This window comes from Cinclus cinclus, chromosome 11 (assembly GCF_963662255.1).
Source record: "Cinclus cinclus chromosome 11, bCinCin1.1, whole genome shotgun sequence".
NCBI classification, from domain to species: Eukaryota; Metazoa; Chordata; class Aves; order Passeriformes; family Cinclidae; genus Cinclus; species Cinclus cinclus.
Window position 1 is genome coordinate 14,444,595 of NC_085056.1, and position 25,967 is coordinate 14,470,561.

The 25,967-nt window shown below is 43.5% G+C and overlaps 1 protein-coding gene across 1 annotated transcript; it reads left to right on the top strand.

Annotated features, from left to right (window-relative positions):
- Positions 1–440: 440 nt before the first annotated feature.
- On the top strand, positions 441–11,426 carry CCNE1 (cyclin E1). Its single transcript, XM_062500034.1, has 10 exons — positions 441–491; positions 704–772; positions 7,034–7,176; positions 7,252–7,387; positions 8,194–8,340; positions 9,116–9,211; positions 9,568–9,702; positions 9,785–9,896; positions 9,983–10,140; positions 10,987–11,426. The coding sequence occupies exons 1-10, from the start codon at positions 456–458 to the stop codon at positions 11,107–11,109; spliced, it is 1,155 nt and encodes a 384-aa protein (XP_062356018.1). The 5' UTR covers positions 441–455; the 3' UTR covers positions 11,110–11,426.
- The last annotated feature ends 14,541 nt before the right edge of the window (positions 11,427–25,967 follow it).

Below are 25,967 nucleotides of genomic sequence, written 5' to 3' on the forward strand. Positions count from 1 at the left end.
TTAAATGTCCCGCCGGGCGCGGCCCGCGCCGCGCGCAGGGACGCGAGCGGCCGCGCCGTGAGGCAGCAGGCGCCTGGCGAACCCCGCCCGCGTCCCGCCCTGCCCTACCGGCCCGGCACCCGCCGCCCACCCGCTCCCAGTCGGCAAGGGCCGGCGCGGCGGTGAGTGAGCGGCAGCGGGGGGCGGCGGGGGGAGCTGGTGGGGCCGGTCTGGCCGCCCGTTGCGCGGGCGGGGGGAGGGTGGTCTGCGTCCCGCGCGGCGCTCGGCTCGCCCCGGGCGGCCACGGCGGTACCGTGCGCTGAGCCCGCCCTGCGCGGGGCCCTGCAGGCCGAACGCCCCGCCGGACACCCCTGGGAGGCTCCCGCGGCCGGCGCTCGCTCAGCTTCTCTTCTCTCCGCAGCGACTGCGCGGACGAGAAGGGCCCTGCCGAGGGGGACGCGGGTGCGGAGTACGCCATGCGAGCCCGCAAGAGGAAAGCTGATGTGGCCACGGTGAGTGCGGGCCCGGGCCGGTGCTCGAGGGCCAGCGCCCGTCCCGCCGCCGGGCTGGGCCCCCTCGCCCTCGCCGCCTTTTGTTGGGGGTGCGGGGCCCACGCGGCGGGGCCGGGCGGGGCTGGGCTCCTGAGGGACCCGGCGGTGTCACGGCGGCCGGCAGCTGCTGTCCCGCGGTTTGTGCTCCGGAAATCATATGTCGCTTTTTGCAGTTCTTACAGGATCCCGATGAAGAAATTGCCAAAATGGAGATGACTAGAAAAAAGCCGTGTGAAAAACAGGTAATTGAATTGGCTTCTTGTGTAAACATTGTAATCTTGCTGAACCCTGCTCTTGCTTTGCTATACCTCATTATTTATGCTAACGTGGTGAAACTGGTATGTTGCATAGCAGTGGGCAAGAGGGACTCTTGGCCCTGCTTAATGATGGAGTGTGCAAAACAATTCAGTTCATATATGGGGTTTTGAAGCCTTTGCAAGATATACAAGGCCAGTATTGGTTGGAAACATTATGTTAATACTGATGCGAATTCAGTTGTCCTGGGGTTGCAAGGACCTGTCAATCCTTTAGACCTACCTTGCATTTACTTCTCTACTGAATTGCTGAAGTACAGTCGTGTGCTTATGTACCTTGTACATGTGCTCCCACAGCTTGATGGCCAAGGCACAAGACACTTAAGCATGCAGACAGAATCATCTCTTGAGGTGGTTCTTTTTGCAGTCTTGTCTCTACTTTTCTATTATCTGGGAGAGAAGAAAGCTTTCCCTTTTCTTCCAGCATCAGCTCTAGTCCCATTGACAAGTGTAATTATCAGACAAAGGGGCTCCTGATTAGAACTTGGTAGTGTATGCTAAATGCTCATGATGTAGTAAAATAAGCTTTGTTTCTCTGCAGAACAAAGGAGTATTTTTGTAAAATTACTCTTATCTGTGAGTAGGGTCCGTCCTGCTGTGGTACTTGATAGTGACCATTGCCAGCTTTCTCAGCAAGGCATGTAGAATGAGCTGACTTAAAGTCAAAGCCAGTTTTACTTGCGTCCTCTAGTTCCCATTGTGTCCTTTCCATGTTCTTGCAAAAGCAGATGCTTTTGGTTCTCTGTTGGATGTCATGTTGATGTGTGGTGCTGAAAGCGTGATGCTGTTGCACCTTGAGTAGCCTGTGTTTTGGAATAGGTTCATTCCCCTACTTTTTTTTCCCCTGAACACACACATACACACCTGCTCAGTCACTGTCACTGAGACTTCAGCCTGTCCCTGCACAAGCAGGGTGATGCTGAAGTTGTGGAAGTCAAGGTCAGGGTGTGCAGCCTGTCCTCATTTGCTAGGCAAGGCTGTGCATAATGTAGCACATCTAACCCAAAGTGGCAGCTGGAAGTTCTAAGACTGAAGTGCTACCATAACAGATGGGCATCATTGTTTGGAATGGCCTCTGCTTGTTGCAACTGCGTACACTAGTTATCAGTCAACATATTAAGCAGGGCTCAAATGGTGAGCATTTAATGAGGGGATCTCTCCTTCCCTTCTGTCTTTCTTTTGCACAGTATATTAAACTAATTTCTCACTTCTGACAAGGAAGAGCTGCCTGTCCTTCACTGCAGCTTTCTCCTTCACCAGAAGATTCATTCTGTTTAACATGAGCAAGGCCTTCTTGTGAATGTTTATTGCATAATAGCAAGGTATTTGTTAGAAAATCTCAACAGGGACCCCATTTTACTGTCTTCTAGAAAGAAAGTGGAAGGAAACTTGAAGTATCTTTTGCATATGTTGACCTTCAAATTTGAAAGCAGTTAAAGACTTCCAATTTTGTCTTCTTGTTTGTGCTCTTGGCCTGGTAGCCATTCAGGGTTACTTCAGGAATGACAGGTAAATGAAAACTAAGATAACTTAGGTAGTAGGTATCAGAAATCTTTACTTGAGAATTTTTCAAGGTAATAATAGGATGCTGGTGGAATTTGACCCTTTCATTCTATAAACAATAAGTAATATTAGGCCTATATATCTTTCCCTACTGAGAGAAGGTATTTTTGTTGTGACAAAGTAGCCAGATTGTTCCAGATCTGGTTTAAAAAGCTAACATTTGGCTTCACAGCAGCAGCTCTTCAGTCTATGGTGTGACACAAGCTATTCTCTGATATAAATTGCCATGGACCACTAATGAGAATATGTTTACTGTTCCAGCAGCAGTATAGCAGGCTGGAACGATAGCCAGGGCAACAGTTATTCTGTGGAGGCACGACAGTTCTAAAATGCAAGCAGCTATAAATCCACTGCAGCCTATACCACATGACTTCTACATTAAATAAATTGTTTACTGATCCTAGTTTATCCACAAGGCAAAATATCAGAGTCACATCCCACTTTATGACATCTTCATAGTCAATTCATTAGTTTGCTTCTGTGGAACATAAGGCCCCAGTTCTTAATTAGGATGCCGTTACCCTTTATGTGATGAAAGGGTAGCTATATCATCAGGTCTGTGACAGCAGAGTATTGCATAAATTCTGTGTTTGATTTTAGAGAACTGGCACTGCTGTAATTCTGCTAGCAATTCTCATACTAATTCTGGCTGCTTTGTGGGGATGAATATACTTCCAAGACTCCATGTAAAACAAATTTCATCTAACTAGATTAGAATAATCTGTGTAATTGTGATACAAGTTGCACGGTCACCTCTATATGAAGTGAAGAATTGAATCTAGAAGTAAGTTGCTTTAGCTGAAACTAGCTAATGTTTTCATATGTAAAGGTGGAGTAAACTTTCAGGAAGGAGTTTTGATCAGTTCCTCACTAGACGTTTTCCAGAATCTGATTTTAGCATTGTCAATGTATTCTACCTAAGTATCTTGCAAATATCCTCCAAAAATTTCTTTGAATAATCTAGATTAACTTTTGAAGGTTTGATTGAAAAAGCAAACAAAATAAAGCCCACAAAAAATGGAATTTAAATTATACCCAGGTTGAGAATCAGACTTGGCTCTAATCTGGATCAGGACATTTAGACTCTTATTTATTTAGGAGTAGAAGTTCTTCTGCTATCCCAAGAGGATTAGAAAGACTTAGTAGTGTGAGTTGCTCTTTTCTGTCCTGTTTACTAAATCTGGAATTCCCTTCTGGTGGCAAAGAAAAAATCAGTACTTCAAAGCAATGTATCCTGTGAGTAAAAACCAGCTGAAATTAAAGGTCTTAGCATTTCTGATGGGCAAACTAAGGCTGTGGACGTGGAAGTGATACCATTGTCTCTGCTATAGGGTGCTGCTTTTAGGGTGACAAACAGGCCTGTTCTGCCATTGATTTCAATGCTGAAGAACCTCTGATGCTGCTGTTTGAATGCAGTTCTGGGTCATTCTATTCCTCCTGCTGCACTCCTTGTTTGTCAGTGGAAGCTCATTCTGGTGGCTCCCAGCTCACACTGAGATGCACAAGTCTTTCAGCAGTTTGTATTTTTAGGTGTTTATTCTTCACTGAAGGCCCTGCCTTGCCTATAAATAATAATCCCAGTGGTCACTACTTGCTCTGTTTTGTGTCTGATCTATATCCTGAAGGTTCAAAAAGATGAATTTCTATAAATATTTGATGTATGAGTGAATGGTGATATGCTGCAGGAAACTGAGGCCTGCTAATGTTTAAGCTTTAAAAAGACCCCACCTCTGAACTCCTCGATTTTCTGTTTGGAGCTGTATGGACTTGGGTGCTCTAATGGGCTTATCACTCACCTTCTACCCTCTTGGTACCCTTTCTCCTAATGAGCCTTCTCATGTGCTTCATTCAGTTTCTCCAGTCTGTGTCTTGTTCTTAGGTCTGAGATGGAGATCTGCATCTGATTAGTTGCTCCTGTACCTGGAGCATTACGCTGGGTGTCAGCAAGCTTTTTTGATGGTCTCCACATAGATTTGAAGAGGCCATTTTCCCCACTAATTTTTTTTGCTTGTGTGCTGTTTTAGCTCCTGTTTGTCTCAGGAGTAAGCTCGGGACTGTACTATTTCCTCTGTTAGGCTGCACAGATTCAGGGTAACATCTGCTGCTTTCTGACAGGTCACCACTTTTGGATTGGCTCTGTGCAAGCCCAAAGGAAGTTCTTCATGGTTTCCTTATACCCTCCCCACCTTAAACTGTTCCTTTTTTCAGTGGTGGCTCCTATTTCCTTACAGTTGCAGTGTGAGGTAATGCAGTTTCTTGATAGTGTTTCTTACTTTTGATTGAGTGTCTTGCTAAATCTGCTTTAAAGACTCAAGAGCCTGATTGATATGTTCATTCTCGCAACCAAAATATGTGCCAGAGTTATGGTGCTCCCTCACCTACACTAATTAATTCCTGTCTCCTTCCCCAGTAGGCTGCTTACTTTTTAGCCCTGCACATTCGTTTTGTTCTTGTCTCTAGCTAAGCTGTGTACTTGCAGTGTTACTCCCATCTTTTCCCCAGTGTTGTAAGTGGCATTATGTTGTCAAAAACTTTGTTTTCCCTTCACTTCAAAACACCTAAGAAGCCCTTGAACTTTGATTTCTATTTCCTTATAGAAAATTTAGGGTGGTGAAATATCTTTAGTATTGAATGTGATGTGTCTGCCTTGAGAGCTTTGTGAGCAAATCTCTTGTCCTTCAGTTGGTGTAGTAGGCACCTTTAAATAGATACTGTATAATCTGCTGCTTTGCTGTTTGCTGATTAACTGATAAGACAGCACTTGTCCAAAGGCTGTTGGCAGCTGGGCTTGCTGTGCAGTTTGGAGGACAAAGTGTGACTAAAGTCTAGTTTTGAGGGAGGACAAAAATCAACTTCAAGCAATGCCAATGTGACATTTTCATTTGAACTTTCAGTTTGTAAGGTGTCTGTTTGTAAGGAGTCTTCATTTTTAAGATGAAGATACTTGTTTTGCCTCTTCCCCACCTGAATTAGATCCTAGCATGGCTGGGTATGTAGCTATGCTGTATTTGCATGTAGAACTCCCAAGAAGAAAAACAGACTGATCTGTGTCAGTAACTCAAAGTGCTAAGCAGTCTTAGCTGTGAGAGAACTGTGAAATGTGGTTTTTGTTTTATCAAGTCAGTGGTTTCTGTTTGTGGGACTGGTGCAGGAAGGAGCCATTTTGCTGGAAAGTGATGTCATATGTAAGAAAGATGGCAAAAATCAGCTGTGGAAGCTTTTTTGCAAGAGGCAAGTTTTCACATAGTGTTTTACTTGATAGTGCCTAATGATTCTTTTGAACTTGTTTTTAATTAATTTTTTTTAGCACATTAGTTAAACAAATGCCACATTTTAATTTGCTTAAGCATGATGACACAGTGCTGGCTTTGTATTCTAGTGCAAATGAAGTATTATTTTCCTGGGGCATTGTGTGAGGTGTACAAGATCCTGTTTAAGAGTTAGATAATGATGGAAGAGTAAACCTGGTCTTAAGTTCTGGTCCAAATAAAACTTGAAATGACATGACAGGTGAAATTTTGGATATCTGATGTTTGCAGACCATGGCAGAACTGACATACAAAATTATTAGCTTGATAATTTAGTAGCAATTGCTTAACATGTACTTGGCTGTATTCTGAAAATTGGGTCACACATGGTTTGGTTTTCTATCTTAACTCTGCTAAATGAATGAGTATAACATTGCACAAACTATTTTGTTGTGTTTGCTGTTTGAGATGCTTTGCATGAAAGTATGGCTTTGGGTGTATTATCTGTGTATTCCTTACCAAAATCCTGACCTCATATTTGGGTTTTTGAGTTCCATCTGTTTGTTCTTTACCTGAGGACAAGTATATTTCGGGTAAAAACAAAATTCAGCATGAGAGTAGGAGGTTCTGATTTGGGTATCCTTCCATGAAACAGTTGTGGTCCTTCAAAAGGAGAACAGGGTGAATGTTCTTCAGCTTTACTTCCAAACTTTCTCTAGTGTGCTTATAAGCAACACCTCCTCTACTCAGCACAGGTGAGGCCACATCTGTAGTATTGTGTCCAGCTGTGGGCTCCCCAGCAAAAAAAAAAAAAAAAGACTTGAGCATACAATGAAGAGTCCATAAAGGTCCATTATGGTAATTCAGGAACCAGAGCATCTTTCCTATAAGGAAAGACTGAGGAAGCTGGGGTTGTTTAACCTGGTGAAAAGGTGGTCTGTGGTGATTTGTGTCAATTATTTATAACTATTTGAAGGGAAGATGTAAAGAAGGTGGAGCTAATCTCTTCCTTGTGTGATGAGACAGGAGGAGATGGACACAAACTGAAGCAGAAGATGTTCTCTCTGAGTATTGTGGAATACTTTACTTTTAGGGCAGCCAAGCATGGCACAAGTTGTCCAAAATACTTGTGGAGTCTCCATCCTTGAAGATACTCTAAATTCTGGACATGGTCCTGCGCAACTGGCTGTTGGTGGCCCTGTGTCAACAGGGAGGTTGACAAAAAGACCTAGAGGTGCATTCCAGCCTCTACCATTCTGTGTAGCTTAAAGAGATAAGACATTGGCAAGAAATTGTGACAAAAGTTATAAGTGTTTTCTGTCTAAACCTAAAACATTTCCTTAAAGCACAGTGTAACATCTCCTGTTTGGTTTAACAGATGTCCTGGAATAACATTCACGAGCATGCCCACATGCTGATTCCCACTCCAGATAAAGATGATGATCCTGTTCATGTTGACTACTCGCGCTTTATTCATCTGAGCGTGGTTCCCACCAGAGCTACCCCACTGCCAGCTCTAGGGTGAGTGTGCTGGGCTGCTGCTGCTCTGCCTTCCTCTTGTCTCATGATTCAAGACTAAACACTGATCTCTCTTAGCTGGGCAAACAGGGATGATGTATGGAAAAACATGATAAACAAAGAAGAGACCTACATGAGAGATAAATTGTACATGCAAAGGCACCCCCAGCTGCAGCCTAAAATGAGAGCCATCCTTCTAGACTGGCTAATGGAGGTAAGCTTTTCTGTGCTTGTGAGTGTTTCAAGTGTGCTTTTGTTGAAGTGTACTAATAACTGTCACAAGTGCACTTCAGGAGCACGTTTAGCTCCAGATCCTTGTCTTCATATTAAATTTTGTCAATGAATGGCACCAAACTTAAAGAATATATTATGTATTTTACTGATGATTTGCAAACTGACAACATGTTCTGTTATTCATTTAGATTGATAGGGGATAATAATCAATTTGTAGCTAACACAGGGTAAGCTTTTAAGGTCACACTGCAGATGAAGGCTGAGCAAATAATTACAGAAGTCACTGTTACATGGAAGGTGGGTGGCTCTGAGATTGGATCCATCTTGCAGCCTTTTAAATCTGTTTGTGTCATGCAGAATGTGCTTCAACTCCTCTTGTGTCTGAGTCTTTTTTGCTATTTGGATGACTTGGTGGCATAATCCCTGTTCTTAATTTTAAAGTGCTTGTGAGAATTTTCTCTTTTGAAGTGTTGGAATGATGAATCTTGGCAAAAAAAGAGGAACTGATGTTCTGACATTGTTGGAAGTGTGCTTGTATTTCCTAGATGGGTTTTCACTCTGATCTGGCTTTTTTTTCTTGAAGGTTACTGTAATGACAGTCAACTTGTGTCAAAGGAAACTGTTTAACTCTTGCACTTAGTTAACATGTTACTTCACAACAGCAGTGAAGTTGAAAGCCAATATAAATTTTGTCAGTCTCATGCCTTTTTTTTAATACATATGTAGCATCTAGTTTTGACTTTTTAACACTGTTCTTGACCTTTGTAATTTCTGTTGTCTCTCCAGGTTTGTGAAGCCTACAAACTTCATAGAGAAACTTTTTATTTAGCACAAGATTTCTTTGATCGCTTTATGGCAACACAACAGGATGTTGTAAAAACACTATTGCAGCTTATTGGTGTCACTTCTCTATTCATAGCAGCAAAGCTTGAGGTAAGTATCTCCAGGTGTACTTAACATAAAAATGTGAATGGACCCACAGCACACTTATTGGATGCTGGACACATTGTGGAAAGCTTTACAGAGTTAATTGCTATTGTTTTTTCAGCTAGGAGATAAAAAAGATTTTTTTTTTTTCTTTCCTTGTCAATGTTCCTGTTTTTTCAGAAGTGAGAACTTGTACTGTGATGTTAGCTAGTTTTCTCATTAGAGAACTTGGTGTTAGAATAAACTAACTAAAGTTTTAGTTGCAGTTGCTAAATGAATTTTTGGTTGGCTGCTGTATACAGAAACCACTTGTTGCAATTTCATTGCAATAGAGTGCCTACTGCCTGATGGTCTGAGCTATTATTTACTGGAACAATTTGAACTAAATGAGCTAGATGATTTGAACAATGAACTAAAATGCACAGTGCTTTTTTAGTCGTTTGAGAGCTGCTGTTCAGTCTGGTTGTAAGCAAGTTATAAAAGGCCTTTTCTTTAGTATGTTTAAAAAAAAATCTTGATGTCAGTTATGATACAGTCACAGTGGTGCTGTAGTCAAACAATGTAGGTTTGTACTGATCCATCCAAAGGGAAAGTTGAAGGCTATGATGAGCAAGAAACCTGTGGAAAACGAGGGAAACCCAGGATTTAGATGTCCCTTTTCTGTTTTGGAAGGCTGAGACAGTGGTTGTTCTGTTTATTTCTTTACTTTTTTGTTAAAGTAGCACATGAAACTAGTTGCAACCTATTCCACAGATTAAATACTTGATCTTCTATCTTTCAGGAAATTTATCCACCAAAGTTGCACCAGTTTGCTTATGTTACAGATGGAGCCTGTACAGAAGATGAAATAATCAGTATGGAATTGATCATTATGAAGGTAATATGTAAAAGTGGAATTAGTTTGTAAAAATGAATAGCATAATCAGACTAACAGCAGAGCTCCTCAGTTAATCTTAGGTGCTGCTAAGAGGCAGTCTCTCTTACTGATTAGAAAGCAGTAGTTTCTCTAGGTAACAAGTAATCTAAAGCATCCACCTGTATCTATTAACAAAATTATTTGTTCCCTGACTGTATCAGCAGGAAGAGCTACAGGAGAGTATTTGATTTGCATGTTTTAAAGATGCCTTAACCAATTGGAATTTGAGCTTCTGACTGCTAAACAGTCTTGCATGGTTAAAGTTAGGAGCTTAAGTTAAATTTCCACTGAAGTCTTGGGTTTGTCTGGTCTTTCAGGCTCTTAATTGGAACTTAAATCCACTGACGGTTGTATCATGGCTAAACATTTACCTGCAAGTTGCATATTTAAATGATCTTTATGAGATGATGTTGCCACAATATCCACAGCAGATATTTGTACAAATAACAGAGGTAAGACTGATTTCCTTCAAATATGGTTTCACCTGGAGAAGTGTTTATGTGTCAGGCTTACTCAACATCTGTTATCTTGTAGCTCTTGGATCTCTGTGTGCTGGATATAGGCTGCTTGGAATACACCTATGGAATACTTGCAGCTTCTGCTTTGTATCACTTCTCTTCATCTGAGTTGATGCAGAAAGTTTCAGGTATTGGCATTTGTAAACTTAAATCTTGTGTGTTGACAAGTGTTACGTCTTCATTCAGGCAGATGAGCATGTGTCTTGTGTTGCAGGTTATGAGTTCTGTGAGATAGAGGACTGTGTGAAATGGATGGTCCCATTTGCCATGGCTCTAAGGGAAGTAGGAAGCTCCAAACTCAAACACTTTAGTGGGATAGCTCCTGAAGATTTGCACAATATACAGACGCACATGAACAGCTTTGATTTGCTGGTACGTATGTGCAGAATGAGGACAAAAACCTGCCTGTGAAATCTCTGAAGCCTTGTTTCTTTGGTTAGGATATTCAGTCAACTTAAGTGAAGCATTACAGGTTGAGACTGAGTGTATTTAGATGATAAAAGGCATAAAGTTGTAGTCCAGATCAAAAATTCTTGAGACAAAGACTTGTCTTGGGACTGACTTGTTTAGTATTTAGTTAAAAAATAGTGCCTTCAGTCTCTCATCTCAAACAGTATATAATTACCCTAGAAATCAGAGTAATTTCTCTACCTTTGGGATACTTCAAATACCATGTGTTAGATCTTTCTCTCTAGGAAATATCCACTAATATAGTCTTGTCTGATCCAGAGAAAAATAAAGATTGATTACTTGAGACTGATCTAGTGGGACTGTTATGTGACAATGGTCACTTACAAGCAGTGGAGAAAGTGGTTTTTAGTGTGAGAACCTTGCGCAGGATCAAAGTCTTGTTCAACAAATTGTTGTTTAAGCTATTTGGGTTATTTTTACCCTTTAAGTTATTGAATTGTAGGTAGAAGTTAAAGTTCTTTCTGCTCGGTTGTCTCTGAATTTTGTTTTTTTGAAGGTACAGGAATGCTTCTATGTTATGAATACCTAATGCTAATTATCACATTCCAAAAACTAATACTGATCTCTTGGAGTTCTGCCACAAGTAACTACTGTGTACTGTGTGATATATCAGTTATTGTTTAGGAGGATTAGATATTGGTATGCATTTCCAGAATAAATCTATCAGATTATAAAACACTGAATTCTATTGATGCATAGACACACCAAAGTAAAGTTTGTTTTTTTTTCTCTTTCATGTGCTTTCAGGACAGAGCTCAAGCAAAACAAGCCATATTGGCTGAGCAAAATAGGACTTCACCTTTCCCCACTGGTGTCCTTACACCACCACAAAGTAGTAAGAAACTGTCTTCTGGGCTGCAATCAATATGACTTTGGGAATTGTTGATGGACAATTTTGCTGAAGTGCCTGTTCTGCTGGTTTTAGCTCCTGCTCCATTACAGAACTGCTGCCAGTGAAGTTCATAAGCTTTCATGGAATCTGGAAAGGAAACCTTACTTTCATGTGACGGAAGTTTTTCTATCTGAAATAGTTTTATTGAATGTTAAAATATTTTAAAGAAATGGATCAAGTACACCAGCCACTTGAAAGAACACTGAAGTGTGCTCCAGATGCTGCTACGGAGGGTGATGCTTGATCAACTGCTCAGAAAAAGGGCTTGAAGCTTGGATTACTGTGCCTGTTTGTCCTTTGGGTAATCTGCAGATTTCTGTCCCTCATTGACAAACGGGCAAAAAGTGCTGTGGAAGACAACATTTCAAAGCCTCTTTTTGGAATGGTTGGCTTACAACTTGATGCCTTTTAAAAAACTCTTTTTTGTAAAAGCTGCTATGTCTCTGTATTCATTTTTAATAAAAATGCTGTCTAAGACAGCTGGTTTTATGTATATTTCTATATTTCTTTTAACTATGATCAATTAAGATTTTTTCAGACTGTGACCATTAATAAGTTGTGGGAGTTGGGGATGAATAGTGTAGTAACTATTGCTTTATTTATTTACCACTATTGGCTAATCCATGGAAACATCTTTATTTGGATACTAAGGTAAAATTGTCATGTTGGGCCACTTGGGTTTCTTCTAGCCAGGTACAGGAGGCTGGGGAGGGGATAATAAACATGACAAATACATGGGGAATCCTTCCTTAACATTCTGTAATGATCAGCTTACTGGGAAATTCTTGAATTGGGTTATCTGGATTGTTACCCTTGAGTGATGCTCAGTGAGAGGTGATCAGTAGGAAAAGTCTACCTCTTAAATAATCATTTAAGCACTGGGGATTTGGCCACAGTATTTGACAAATAATCATGTGTGCTGAGTAAAATTCTGGAGAGGTATGTGCCTTTTGCAGGAAGTCTTTGACCTTTGCGGTGTCTGAGAATCATAGAGCTCCTAGTGGGACATTTTCTGGAAACATGGTTCTGGAGAAGAGGGGAACACAAATAAATGGTGCCTTGTTTTTGCATGTTTTTTGGTGCTTGCTTTGAAGGACTGTTCAATAACACTGAAAACTTTTGTGAGATTACCAGGGTTCTTGTCCTGTTGCAAATAACTTACATGCTACAACACTTAATATTGCAGGAAGCTCCTATTTGGTTGTTGGTTAGATTTTTTTTTTTTTAAATAATAGTTCCCAGCAAGACTGCTTTTTATTATTTTTAAAGTTATTCTGCTTTTATTTCTCTTCCCTGACCCAGTATTCTGATAAATGTTAAAGCTTTAATGTAATAAAAATGCCAATGGTAATCAATGGTAAGCAAGTTCTTTGGTGCTGCTGACTTTTTTCCTTGCAGTGAATGGTTGTAAGTTCTGTGTTAACTAAATAAGTACAAATGTGAGCTGAACATGTTTGCTGGTGCCAATTTAGAGAGGTTTTAATTTCTCAGAAAATTGCATGCCCTAGACAAAGAGGATGTAATATTTACTGAGTATTGAAGGATTTGCCAAGACATATTTTGGTGCTTTGTCCTTAAATGTGGAACAGGGAATGGGGATGAATGAGGGAAACTAATCCTTCTGAAAGGTAATCTCTAGACTTAATTCCTAAATAACCAACCATGCGTCAGTGCTAGGCCTTTTGGAGTTTGATTTCACATATTAGTCCCTTTTAGATGTTTCATGACAAAACTGCAATTCCATTTTTCAGCTTCTAACTGTCCTCTTAAGAATGAGGATTGCATTTAACTGTTCAGAAAAATATCCTATAGTAATATTATAGATAAGATAGTCTTATCTTTTCATTTAAGCTAAATATTTGGTTAAATATCTTATTAAATATATGGCAAATACCTATGTAAGAGGGAACATAGATGTTCCATGTGTTTCTGGGCTGTGTGGGAAACCAGGATCTGAGAGATAAATAACCTATGAATTAAACTTGTTCACAACAGGCCTCTCTCCAAATGTGATCTCTGCTTTAGATGGTAATCCTGTTAATTTTACAGTTCTTTCTTTTGTGAAAGGTCAACCTTTTATAATAATTATTCTGATGGATGGCAGTGTGTTCAGAGTGTGGAGATCATGGCTTTGCAGCTCCCCAGCTAGGAATGCAGTCACATCCCAGAGATGCAGCACGTCCCAGCTGGGGGTGCTTACCTTGAGAGCTATTTTCTTGCTTTCTCATATATCTCATCTTTTCTAAGAATCTGTTTCCAGTTGTCTATTGCAACATGTGTGTACTGTGTCTGTCTGCTGCTGCCTTTCTAGGGTCACTTGAAAAAAAATGGCATTGGTTGCCACAAGCCAAAAAGAAATTTAGAGAGGAAGAGTGCAGGTAATTTTAAGGAATATAGTTGTCCCTATTAGAAAAAGATCCAGCCACCTCCAAGAGGGAGTTTGCTCCTACTTTCTTTTCTTGTGGATCCTGTTCTCCTAAATTCTGCTCCTGGCCCAGTCTAGTGGGAGGAAGTAAGGGGACAGCTGACAGGCTAGATAAGAGAAAAAGGTTTGGGGTGTTTGTGCTGAAGTTTTTGCAACAAAGATAGGCTAATACCAAATACTATCTTCCTGGAGGCTCTGTCCCCAGATGTGGTACCCCAAGAGGTGGGTGAACAACCCCAGGGTGATGCAGTAGGGGCAGCACTGGGCAACCCTGAGAAAGCAATTTAGCTGTGCAGTGCTACACACTCCTCAACTGGAAAGTGTCTCTCTTTAATAGCTCCAGACCAGCATAAAGCATGCTGCAAAGGAAATTGAATTTGCAGTAACCCAGGTGGTGCATGATTATCTTCTCCTCCTGGAAGGTTTGTCATAACAATGAATCAAACCCTCACCTTGGTCTGAAAGCTGGGGGCATCAGGAAAACTGAACTGAAATAAATCCAGTGCTAATTTTGCATTACTGCTACTGTGAAATTGGAAGTTGGGGGTTGCTGTGGGTGTATTGAAGGAAACAGCCCCAGATGAGCTGGGGTGGAGAGGAATAGTGCTGGTGAGCAGAAAGGATGGAGGCATGGCAGTCCCCACTGAGTCAGCCAGATGCTCAGCTCTTGTAAATGCTGTAGGTACCTAACAGAAATAGTTATTGGTATAAACAATTTGCAGAAATAGTTCTGCATAGCTTCTCTGCTCTAAAGCAGGAGGGTGGTCTTTCTCTGGTTCTATTTCTAGGTCTCAGGTCAGCATCTCCTCTTGGTTCTCAGGAGTTACAACACAAGGGGTTTATTACATCCCTGCTTGCACAAGGTGGAGGCAAGAACCAGCCTTCATGGCCTGCCTCAGGGTTCTCTCTATTTCTGGGTGCTATTTGCTGTGCCCACACAGTACAGCAGCAGCAGCCTGGATCCAGGAGGGTGGGTGGGTGGAACTCTCCCTTCAGCCAGGCTTAGGTCAGACCTCACTACTGATGTACAAGACTTACAGCAGCATCTGCTTTTGGGGGCAGAAGTGTCAGGGAACCTGAACTTCATCTTGGGAGTTGCCATAGCCTTCAATGGGCTTTTACCAGACTTTGAGTAATACCTGCAAAGTAAAGCCTTATGGAACAGCTGGGGGTCAGTGTGCAGTGCAGCAGGGGGCTGGCAAATGTGCAGGTTGACATTGGGTGTACCCACTTCACCTTGTTTACTGGCATGAACCTTCTGTTACGGGGATTTGGGGAGCAGCTGTCTCTAGGTATTTATCAACGTGCATTTAAAACACCAGATTATTCATACCCCATCTTCCACAAGCCTCTACCATCAAAAAAAGACACTAGCATAGGCTGTGAAATAACACAGGTTAGCTTTGTCTAGCCTTGGATCTGTTGGGGATTAAGAGCACCTCTCCCTTGATGGCAAGGCTGGGGACAGCTTGGCCTGGACTCTTTCAGTCTCTGTTCAGGTTTGCCATTTAAATAAGGGATGTAGCTCTATCGCGTGCTGCCTGTGGCAGGAAGCAGCAGGGCTCTTCCCCTTCTGGCTGTCCTGCCCTTGCCCCAGCTGTGGGATGGCCAGTCAAGGTGGAGACACTGAGAGGTCTGGGGGCTCGATTTTTTTTTTTTTTTTTTGTCTGTGACATGGCAGAATAATATGGAGAAATATGAGCAGAGTTTAATGTCCATTTTTTTGTTTGTATAGCAATTTGTGAAACTTCTCTGCTTTGAGGTTAAAACTACAGCAAAGCACCCACCTGGCTTGAGTTGATGAACAGTAAGTATTTTGATGATGATCATGTTCTCTTTCAGCCACACTATCTGCAAACCAGCTTAAAGTACAACGTGTGTTTCTCTCAAATTTTGAGTAGCCTACTATTGCCACAATTTACACATAATCAAACATTTAAGACTGCAGAATATTGCAATATTATATGAGCTATTTCCTTTCAATCTCTTGAAATAATAAGTTTATGCTAAGCACAAAGGGTAGGTTTGTATATGAAGATCTTTATTTCTGTTAAAGGTGAGTTTCACAGTAGAAAAAGAAAGGAAGTATTCTTTGTAGGCTGAATAAAACCAGGGTTTTCAAAACTCCACAGACTGGTGTGTTTGAAGGAAAATTAAATAAGATGGCTATCAAGGAATGAAGGAAAACCTTTCTGATCCCAGGAGCTTTGGTCTTACACATGCTGCCATTTCAGGGGTGCAGACTGTTTACTGGAAGTGCAAATCTACTTGAAAACTGGCTATGTTTTCAAGCCAAACATATTCTCATGTAACTCATATAGTAAGAAAGAAAATGTTTTTATAATGCACTAATTTTTTGATTTTCAGCATGATGGAAATAATATTGAAGGAGAAAAAAAATATTAAATCCTAAATGTTTGTCTCAGCATATGTGTTTGCCTGAGATATGAGGAAAAGTTATGTGTGGAGCTTCTCCCACCTGGTGCCTGTTCTGTCAGATGTTCTCCAGCCCCTGCTCCTGGGGTGGAGGAGAGCAAGAACTGTCTTTACTTGAGGGAAAATATTTCCTTTATCAGCATGTGCGCCTGTGCTCTGTGTCTCAAATGTTAAGTTCTGCCTTGGGTTGGCTAAAGAAGTAAGGGTTTTCTTGTTTTCTTGAATTCCCATGACTACCAAAAGAAGAGAAGTTACTTTGTTTATGCACAGTGGCTGGGGAGGGGAAATGCTTCTGTAAATCTAAATGCACTTAATGTCTTTCTGGCAATATTACAGCTGGTCACTCTTCATTTAAAAATCAGTAATTTGGTCATATTTTATACTATACATTTTATACTATAAAGGCAACATCAAAGTATCAAATGTTTGGGTCTCTCACAAATTGTATACAGTAGCATTCCTTGAAAATGAAATTATAATGGGGTTAATCAAGAGCTGAACAAAAATTTTCCTGACAGAGAAAAGCAACAAGCCTAAACATTTTCTGGAAAATCATGCAGTTAACAGCCACCCCACAGATGTGATTTTCCCATAGCTGGGTCTATTTTCTTCCTTTGGGGGGTGGATTATTTTCTTTTCAGTAGGGTCAGGAGCCCAAAGTCACTTATGTACAGATGTGAGTTTCCAGAAGGAAGCTGTTGGTGACACAAGCATGTGAAGTCCACTGAAGCTGAAGGGGTGAGACTGGCTGGTCTGCATGAGCAGGGAGCAGGCACTGCTCTGGGTCTAGGAGAGTTGCTTTTTTCTTAAATAGGGATGGCAAAGGCCTCACATACAGCTAAAAGTAAGTGGCTGGGCTGGAAAGAAGAGAGTAAAAATGTAATGAAACTGTGTAGGAATGTGTTTGGGCTTCTCCCAAGGCAAAAGAAGAAGTAGGGACAGCTGTGATTTGCTCAGGTTATCGTGTTCAGACTCCAGTTACACAAACTTACCCATGGTGTGCTCTGCATGCAACCAGGATAAATGGTTTGAGCTTTCTTGGATTGGATCCCAGAGCAGCAACATCAGATGGAGAAGAGTAATATGGTGCTTTATTTTACAGTTCTGTGCAAGGTGTTTGGATTTTTTTGAGGGGGGACACTGTGTCATGACACGAGCCTCTGCAGCTCAGCACCTCAGCCCAATTTTTCTATGTGTCAAGACTTATTGACCGTGACAAAAGTTAAAAGATAACAGTTATCTTTTCACCCCATTATCCATCTTCCAGTTCTTACCAGATGCCAATGTAGTTTTTGGACTGTACAGCTCACAGTGAGGTTTGGTTGTTACACTTGGGTTTGAGATCAGTCTGATAATAAACAAGTTGCTTTCTCACCTCAAGCCAGACCTGCCAAATGCTGCTGTCTGATGTGGGTAAAGCTGATGTTTCTGGGCTCACAGGAGGCACCCCTCTTACCTCTGCCAGAATGATGATGATGATGTTATTTGAGCACAGGAGAGGGCAAGTGAAAGCCTTTTTACATCTCTGATTGGGAAGTCTGGTTGTCAGCCTTGTGAGAGCAGAGAAAAATGTTTTTGTTTTGGCCAAAATCTTGCAGAATGAAGAGTGCTCTGAGGAAAGGTTAGCTGATCCTGTGTGGTGTTATTAGTATTCTGGGCTTCAGTCAGGAGATTAATAATAGCCACAGACAGTGTCTCTTCATATTAAAGTGTCTTCACATGAGTAGTTTGGGTGAGTGCAAAAGGACTGCAAGGCACAAGCAAGCTGTCTTGTCTCGCCCCAACTGACAATGAGTCAACACTTTAATATAAAGAACAGACAGTTGGTAACAGTCATTAACATAACAAAGTGCCCTATAGATCACTCCAAATTCATCTGACTGTTTTTAAGCAAATGTTTTCCCCTGAGAAGTGGCAACGGAACAATTTGTTGAATGTTTTGCTGCCTGGGCCACCCTGTTCTGCTGGGAGTGGGAGAGGAGCTGCTTGTGGGATGACTGCTCTAGAAACCCCTTAATAGGGGGTGGTATTTGCTTGCAGTGACTGAGTTGGTTTTTTAACCTGATTTCCTACCGACTCTGACCTCATGGGGGTTTTTTGTGGCTCCTCTCCCCACTTCCCTGTCTTTTGGCTTCCTCCATTGGACAACTTAAAGAAGATCTGAGTTCTGTTAATGCAGGTAAGAAGAAAAAGGAGTCAGACAAGCTGCTGATCCCCTGTGAAGGAGTGACACCCGCTCAGCCCCTGTGCCCTGTGCTTGGCCACACCCTGGATGAGTGACGGTGAAGGATCTGTGCTGGCAGGATCAAAGGGGGAAAGAGAAGATGGAACTGGGGCTGTGATGCACACCTGGCATTGAAGTGGGATGAGTAGAGCCTAAGAGTAGCCCCAAGGAGGAAGGAAATGCCGTACACAAAGGCGGGTCTGTTACTGGTCCTCGTGAAGTTTACTTGACTTCCTTGCACACCGTGGTGCTGGGAGGATGCAGGGAATGCACTGGTGCAAGCCACCAGGAAGCCATCCTGCATCTGCCCAGAGCAACCCGCTGCTGCTGCTGTAACTTCAATGTACTCTTGGACTATGGTAGAACTCCAGGTTTTTCCTGCCATTTCCAAGGACTGTCCGCCACCGGCAAAAGGTCTGGAAGCGCCGGCAGAGGATTTGCATCCTGCTGCTACCCATTGGACTTTCTCCCCAGCTGCCTGCCTAAAGAGAAACCACCATTCCAGGGATTGCAGTCAGGGAAAGGGTTCACTCCGAAGATGGGAGCAGGGGGAGCCTGGGACACTGTGCTGCTGAGCGGCACCACGGGTGAAGTTACTACAGCAACCCAAGCAGGGGCTGGTTTAGAGGCATCGCTTCCCCACTGCAACTGTGTACCTGCCTTTGCTGATTGGCAGCTCGTGGGACGGCTGGGTTTTTTGGGATGGCTGTGTGAGCTTTGAGACGCGCTGCTCACCTGCACGAGAGACAAGTCCCAGATTCTCCGCAGCTGTGGTGTCGGAGGAGAACCGGGAGGACCCTCCCCAGCCTGGCCACCTCGGCTGGGCTCTCGTTTCTGGGGCTGCGTGAATGTCCCTTTGTGCAGGATGCCCGGCTGGCCCGGGGGCCGTGCTCCTCCAGGGCTGCCGAGAGAGGGCTGCAGGATGCCCGGCTGGCCCGGGGGCCGTGCTCCTCCAGGGCTGCAGGATGCCGGGGGCCGTGGGGATGCCGCAGCAGCTCAGCTGCCCCACGCTCATCCCCTTAATTGGGGCTGGAGGAACGCGGCACGGCCGCGATTCTCACGGCGCGGGGAGGCTCCCGCCCGGCCAAATCATTACCGGCAATTAAGTACAGAATGTGTGCATTACTGACATGTTATTGTTGGGGCTCTAAAGGAAATATAATTACTAAAACTCTCCTCCCCCCCCATCAAGAGGCAGTCCTTTGTGCTCCCTGCCGGCACCGTCTCTCTCCTCCCGCAGCCCCCCGCTCCCTTCAGCAGCCTCGGACAGCGCTAACATTTGGATTAACGTAAAATCGCTTTCTGAGATCTGTTAACATTTATAATGTTGCTGTACTCTGCCTGATCATTGCATTTTTTTTTCTGTCAGTTTGACCTCGGTGAGGGGTTCCTTTTTTTTTTTTTTTTCTTTTTCAAGTGATACCAAACAGACCCATTATGCTGCAAAAAAATCTCCTATTTGTTTAATGATTTCCCATTGGTATCTTTGTTGCTATGAACCAAAGCGTTAAATAGAAGCCAGCACGTTAATGCCGTGTTGTTCTACGTAATAAATTTGAATATCCCCCAATGAATATTTCTAACAGAAATTTTCTGAATAAAATGTATATGTGCTAGGGTATTACTAATTATTTAAAAACAGTTTTTGACATTTAATGCTGACATCTAAAATATTTCGTCTTATTTTTGTTTGCTTCTGCAAACAGAAATGATGGCATTTGTCCTGAGGAAGGCTGGGTGGACAAATAATGCTTTTACTCACAATGAAATGAAAAGCAATAAAGAAAATGTGTTAAATGTCAACAGTAAAGCATATCTTCTCTCCATGTATTATGAGGAGAATATACCCCAAAATATGCATACACACAAAAAAATCCCTCAAGTGACTTAATATGTTTGAATATTAATGGTTTGAGTGTTAATCCATTGCAATGGCTCAGTTTTTTTCAGAACTGGCTATTTAAATACATTATTACCTCCATAAATTCTCTATGGTCACTGTGGTAGCCACAGCATGAAAAATAATCATCATAAATCTGAATTTACAAAATATCTCCAAAAATTGCGCGATTTTGCTGAGAGAAACAGAAGATGAAGTGTGCATTATTTAGCTCGATAGATTTTGTCCTTGCAGGAGTTGCTTGTCTGAAAAACCAGCAGATGGAGTCTGTCGGAGGACATGAGGGCCTGGCAGCAGCCTGAGAAACCAGCTCGGTTTTGTAAGCCAGGGAGGACTGGCAGCCTTTACCAAGGGAGATGTGGTCTGGAAGCCTCTGCTGAAGTTGTGGATGCTGCAGCAGCTGCCCCTGCAGAGAGCAGCTCTGCTGGGGCCCAGGTGAGCCAGGGTCCCGTGTCTCTGCTGAAAGGGATTTGGCCAGGAGTGCTCAGAGGGCTCGAGCCATCACTGCCTCTTTCTGCTGTGGTGCAAAACCCAGCGTGCTCTGGTGTCTCTCTCAGAGTCAGCAGCTCTGCAGGGCAGCCCTGGAGCACATCCTGGGGTGCAGTGAGCCATGCTGGGCACTGTGGGAGCAGTGCTGGGTGGGCTGAGGGCACAAGGGGGGTCCTGCCTCAGCTCCCCCCAGGAGATGAGCTTGCTGCTCAGCACTGTGACACTGTCCAAAGGCAGCTGTGAAACTGTGATGTGTCAGAGCATCTCGGGTGCTCAGAAGTAGGAAAGGCTGGGACAGAACCTGCCCCAGGTTTGTGAATTTCTGTTGGCTGGGAAACCCTTTATCTCTCCTTGGAGATTTTAAACTCTGTTATTGTTAAAATAACCGTGAGGAAAACCACAAAATACTTCCACACCTCTGCATCCCTGAGTGCCTCTTGTTACACAGTTTGTTCCTGAATGTCCTGGGGTTGTTATTTGTGGTCAGCAGCTGCTGGGATGCTCCCTGAATAGAGCTGGCCATTCCAGAGCAGTGTGGAAAAACAGAGGGAGAGGAGAAGGTGCTGTGGTTTCTCATTGCTCCCCCTGATATTTGGCTAAGACAGAAGCAGGGTTGGGATCAGGGTATTTGCAGAAAGCAGTGGCCAGCAGGATCTGCAGGAGAATCACGGGCATCACTTGTGTCCCAGCACGGTGGCATTTGGGGCTTACCTGGTAATAGCAGTATTTTTTAAGAGAATGGGGGAAGACTGCTCCACCTCTGGCTTTCTCCATTGCCAAGGTATCTATTCCTCATCATTCTCAGCTTGTGCCCCCTGAAGACTGCTCTCACCCCCACATCAAGATCCTTGTGCAGGTGACTGGGGATGTTACCTGCTTTTGGGTTTCTTTGGCTGCACTGTCATGCAGCTAATAGTGTTCAACAAAGGTGAACCTTGGTGAACCAAAACTTGCAAAGCTGGAGAAATACTGATCCATTGTAGAGGAGACAAATCCCTCTGCAGACATCCCTGTGAGGGCTTCCTGGCACTTTCTTTGAGATAAGAAAAACTACTTGCTTAGAATGACTCGTGTTAGAAAAACTAAGCTCTTCTTCTTATCTTTTTAGAATATTATTGGTTAGGTTTGAGTCTTTATAATTGGTTGTCCCAAACAAAGAAAGATAATGTAGTTGGCCAAAATGTGTTAACCCTGTTTTCCATTGGTTTACTTGTGATCCCCCAAACCCTATAAAAGTACATGTGTGATGCCCCATCTTTGGATTTCTAGCCTGACCCCTTCAGGAATTATAATAAAGCCTGTGAAAAAAGTCTGAGCTGCTCTCCTGGTCTTTTTCTGCTGGCTGGAAAGTACAGGTTTCTGTGAGAAGCTGAGTGCCTGAAAAGCCAGCGCTCACAAACCTTGGAACTTTCCCCTGCCCAACAACAACAGGGCAGGGGACACAACAAAAAGTTACAGTCCATATTAATCCATGATAAGCTTTGCTGTTGCTCTTCTCTTTCATCTGAGCTCTTACAACTGGAGTAACCTGTGCACACTGTCTCAGACAGATGATATATTCAGGTTTTTCAGCCACACATGTGGTACATGCACAAGGAAAGAAACCAAAGGTCTACTGAGTCCTTCCCAAGCCCTGAAAAGGGGGACATTGCAGCAGCTGGTGAAGGAATGTGCCTGGGCAACAAGTACAGCATGGACACCCCCTTTCACAGGGACAGAGTTCAGACAGACCTGTGTATGCAAGGACTGATCCTTGCCTAGCTTGGAGGCACCTTTGTAGGTTTAGAAATGTAGCAGTGGGATTAGCTTTGCTGCTAAACCCTCAAAAAGCTGAGCACCCTATGAGTTACAGTCTGTCCTTTCATATCTGCTGCTGAGTTTGACACATGTAGCTGCAGCTGGCCCTACCTCAACAGGTTTATTTGATAAATCTGATTGATGAGGGTTTTTCTAATTCCTCTCAATCTATTTAAATTAAAGAAAAAAGGAGAGAGAGAAGCTGAAAAGTGCTGTAATTGCAAGGGAGCACAAGAGAAACCTACAGCCAGCAGGCATGCTTCAAAGGGAATGGGGCCAGTCAGAGCACTTTCAATTGCTGGCTAGTGAGGATTTCCACTGTGCCCACAAGGTAGCTGTGGTTTAATTTTGATCCACACCAAAAGAGCTTAATTGGAAGATCCTGGGGGATTGATGCATGTGGCTCTTCAATTTGATGAGCAGAGGCTGTTTCCAGAGCAGAGGCCAGAGGTGGTCCCTGGTGTGGTGGGGTGGCTGTCCTGGCCACCAGGAGCTCCCTGCCAGGCTCCTGTGTGCAGGTGGGCACAGCCCTGCCTCCTCTCCTGCCCTCGGGGCTCTGCTGTGTTTACTCAGTAGGAGGAAAGGTTTGCTCCTCAGGGAGTGAGGGACCTGCTTGGTGCACATAAAGCCCTGATGCTAGAGAGCAGCCTGTCTGTGCCAGGGGTGTGGGGAGCCCACTCACCTCAGGTCCTGGGGCACCTGATGTGTGCTCTGAGCTCCCTGGGCAGCAGGATGAGCATGGCTCTCCTAGGCACTTGCACCTGGGTCACTGCTCTGTGTCCACCCAGGCACTGCTGTGGCCCTGTCTGGGCTCCTGGGTGTGCTGCCTGCACCATCCCATCCCATCCCATCCCATCCCATCCCATCCCATCCCATCCCATCCCATCCCATCCCATCCCATCCCATCCCATCCCATCCCATCCCATCCCATCCCATCCCATCCCATCCCATCCCATCCCATCCCATCCCATCCCATCCCTCCCCTCTGTGCTTGAGGAGTAGGGCACAGAGAGCAGCAGCCTTGCCTGGCTTTCCCACCACCTTCCCCAGCATGCTCCCTGGTGTCACTGGCAAATTAAGCAACTAATTTTCATTAGTGTCACTGCACCTCGCACCTAACTCTAAACTACCAATTAAAGTTATCGATTCTGATCAGCAGAGGTACTAAATTCCCACTGGAACTGAAAGAGCAGCTACTAAATGTACAGAGACAATCTGTTTAATGCAGCCACAGATTAAAGCAACTCATCCATCATCTTTGTACCTTTGCAAACGCTAATCCTGGGGATGTGTGTCTGGACACACTCCTGTTTGTGTGTTCGGGGTTCTTCTCATTTCATCTGACTGGGACAGGTTTGGGCTGTGACTCTCCAGCTGCTGCCCCTAGCAGCTCCTTGGAAACAGGTTGATATTTTTTGGTTCAACTAATTCATTCCACAGGATGATTAATTATTGTGTAAAGATAATTTTGTGTTTATTGGTTTGGGACATGAGAATTTATCCCTCTATTTCCTGATCCTGCCAACACAGGCAGTAGCAAGGGGCTACTCTTCACTGGTTTCTGTAGTGGATTCTCATGTTGCATTTCTCACTGCTCACTGAATTTGGTCCTTAGCTTGCCTTCCACGAGGCATCAGTCCATATATCTGCACTCTGGAGAAGGTATTTAATATTTTTATGCTCTAATTGCATCTGACTGAAGGTTGCATCCAAACAGTCATTGATTATTAGGGTAATTTTGCCCTGGAATATGCAAAATACATCTATTCATCCTCTGTTGTTTGGTCTGAGCTGATTCTGGAGGCATGACCATCAGCTTTCCTGTGCAGCAGGAGTGACCTGTGTCTGCCCAATGCATAGCAGTAGTTTAAGTAGCTAATAGTGTGTTCGAGCTAAGAGTGAGGGAGAATATGAAAGAATATTATAATTGTGCATAACAGAAATTTCTATAATTAAAAATTGAATTCTCTGGCATTGGAGCAGAAATAGCAATTTTCTACCCAGTGAAGCTCCAAATTATTTTAAAGGGAATTAGATGTATTCTCCTGGACTGTGATCACTCTGAAAGATTTTTTGATGCTAAACTGTCTTTGAATATTGGAAAGAGCAAACTGTGTTTTCCTCACCTGCTGCTAGCTTGGAAGTGAAATCATCACAGTCAGAAGTGTCATGGCTTTTGGATTCATTGTGCAGTTCTGTTCTCTCTGAAGAACTGTCACATGATTATAGCATGGGAAGTACCTTCAGTTGTGTATTTTCACACAGTTTTTTGCTGTGTTTGAGACAAGATGAATATTGGCTTTGTATGCAGCTGCATCCCAAGAAGCTACTTTTATGAATCAGTAGTTAGAAGGTGCAGGGAGTTCCATGTACAGGCCAGGGAGCTCTGTGTGAGCAGAGACCTGCAGAGCAGGCTGAGGTACTGGAGTGTCCAGGAGCTTTGTGGCCCAGGGACTCCCAGATGTGCCATCCCACAGTCCCTGCAATGCAGCAAAAAACTGAACAACCCCTTTATTTTTCTTCTGGGTGTTTTGGGTTTTTCTTCCCCATGGGTTTGGTTTTTCCCCCTCCATGTCTTCGGAATTTTCTCATGTTATAATCAACCATCCCAGCACAACTCCCAGTACAATTCTGGATTTTTTTTGGCTCTCCCAAACTTGATTTTCTGCATACCAGAAAGCTGCCCAGATGGGCTCTGGAGATACTGGTAATGAAATATTTGGGATGTGTTTGAGCACTGTCACTAGGTTGCCCTCTAGTTTTATTTCCACTGTAGTTCACTCAAGGCTGTTGCCATTTAGCCCAGGTTTGTCCGAGCAGTGTTTTCCAGCCTGGGAGCCTCATGTGGTCTCACAAGAATCAGCCCTAGGGTAAGCTGTGTTTGTGTGACTCATTTTACTGAATGTTTGTCAAGTGAGTGTTGGCTCACATGAGAAAATCCCCTGCAGGCTGGCTCTAGGGGTGCTGGTTTTGGAAAGGTGGTGGAAGGATGGGCTCCTCTGGCTCAGCTTGGCTGTGGTGTGTTGGGTGTAAATCACAGGAAAGCCATGGGTGTTTGCCTCCATTAGCTCTGATATAAATATTGCTGCTCTGCCCTCGGTGTTGACAGCCAGTGTTTCCTTCTCAGCAGCCCACTGCCAGGCTCTGACAGCCTGTCCCAGTGCAGGGAATGCCTGACCTGGCCTCTCACCCAGTGCTGTGGACAAGAGGGTTCAGTCTGTGCTTAATGTACTGGGTGGGCACCCAGGAGAGCCTCTGCAATTCCCAGTTCTGCCACTAACTTCTACTGTGACCTAGGATAAATCAATTAATCTCTCTTTCTGCAGCAACTCTCCCTTGGGGAGAGAGGTGGGAGCAGCAACAACAGGCTCCTTTGTATTGTCTGCTTTAGGACTGTATTTTTAATAAAGTGTGGCAGTTATCTATTTAAAGAGTTGCCTTCTGAAAACAGGTCTGTTTTTACTTGCCACTGAAGGCTTAAACCCACACCTGACCAGGGCTTTTACCTCTGTTGGAGTACCAGGGCTTTGCTGTGATGCAGCAGGTTATAACAGTCATTGCTGCA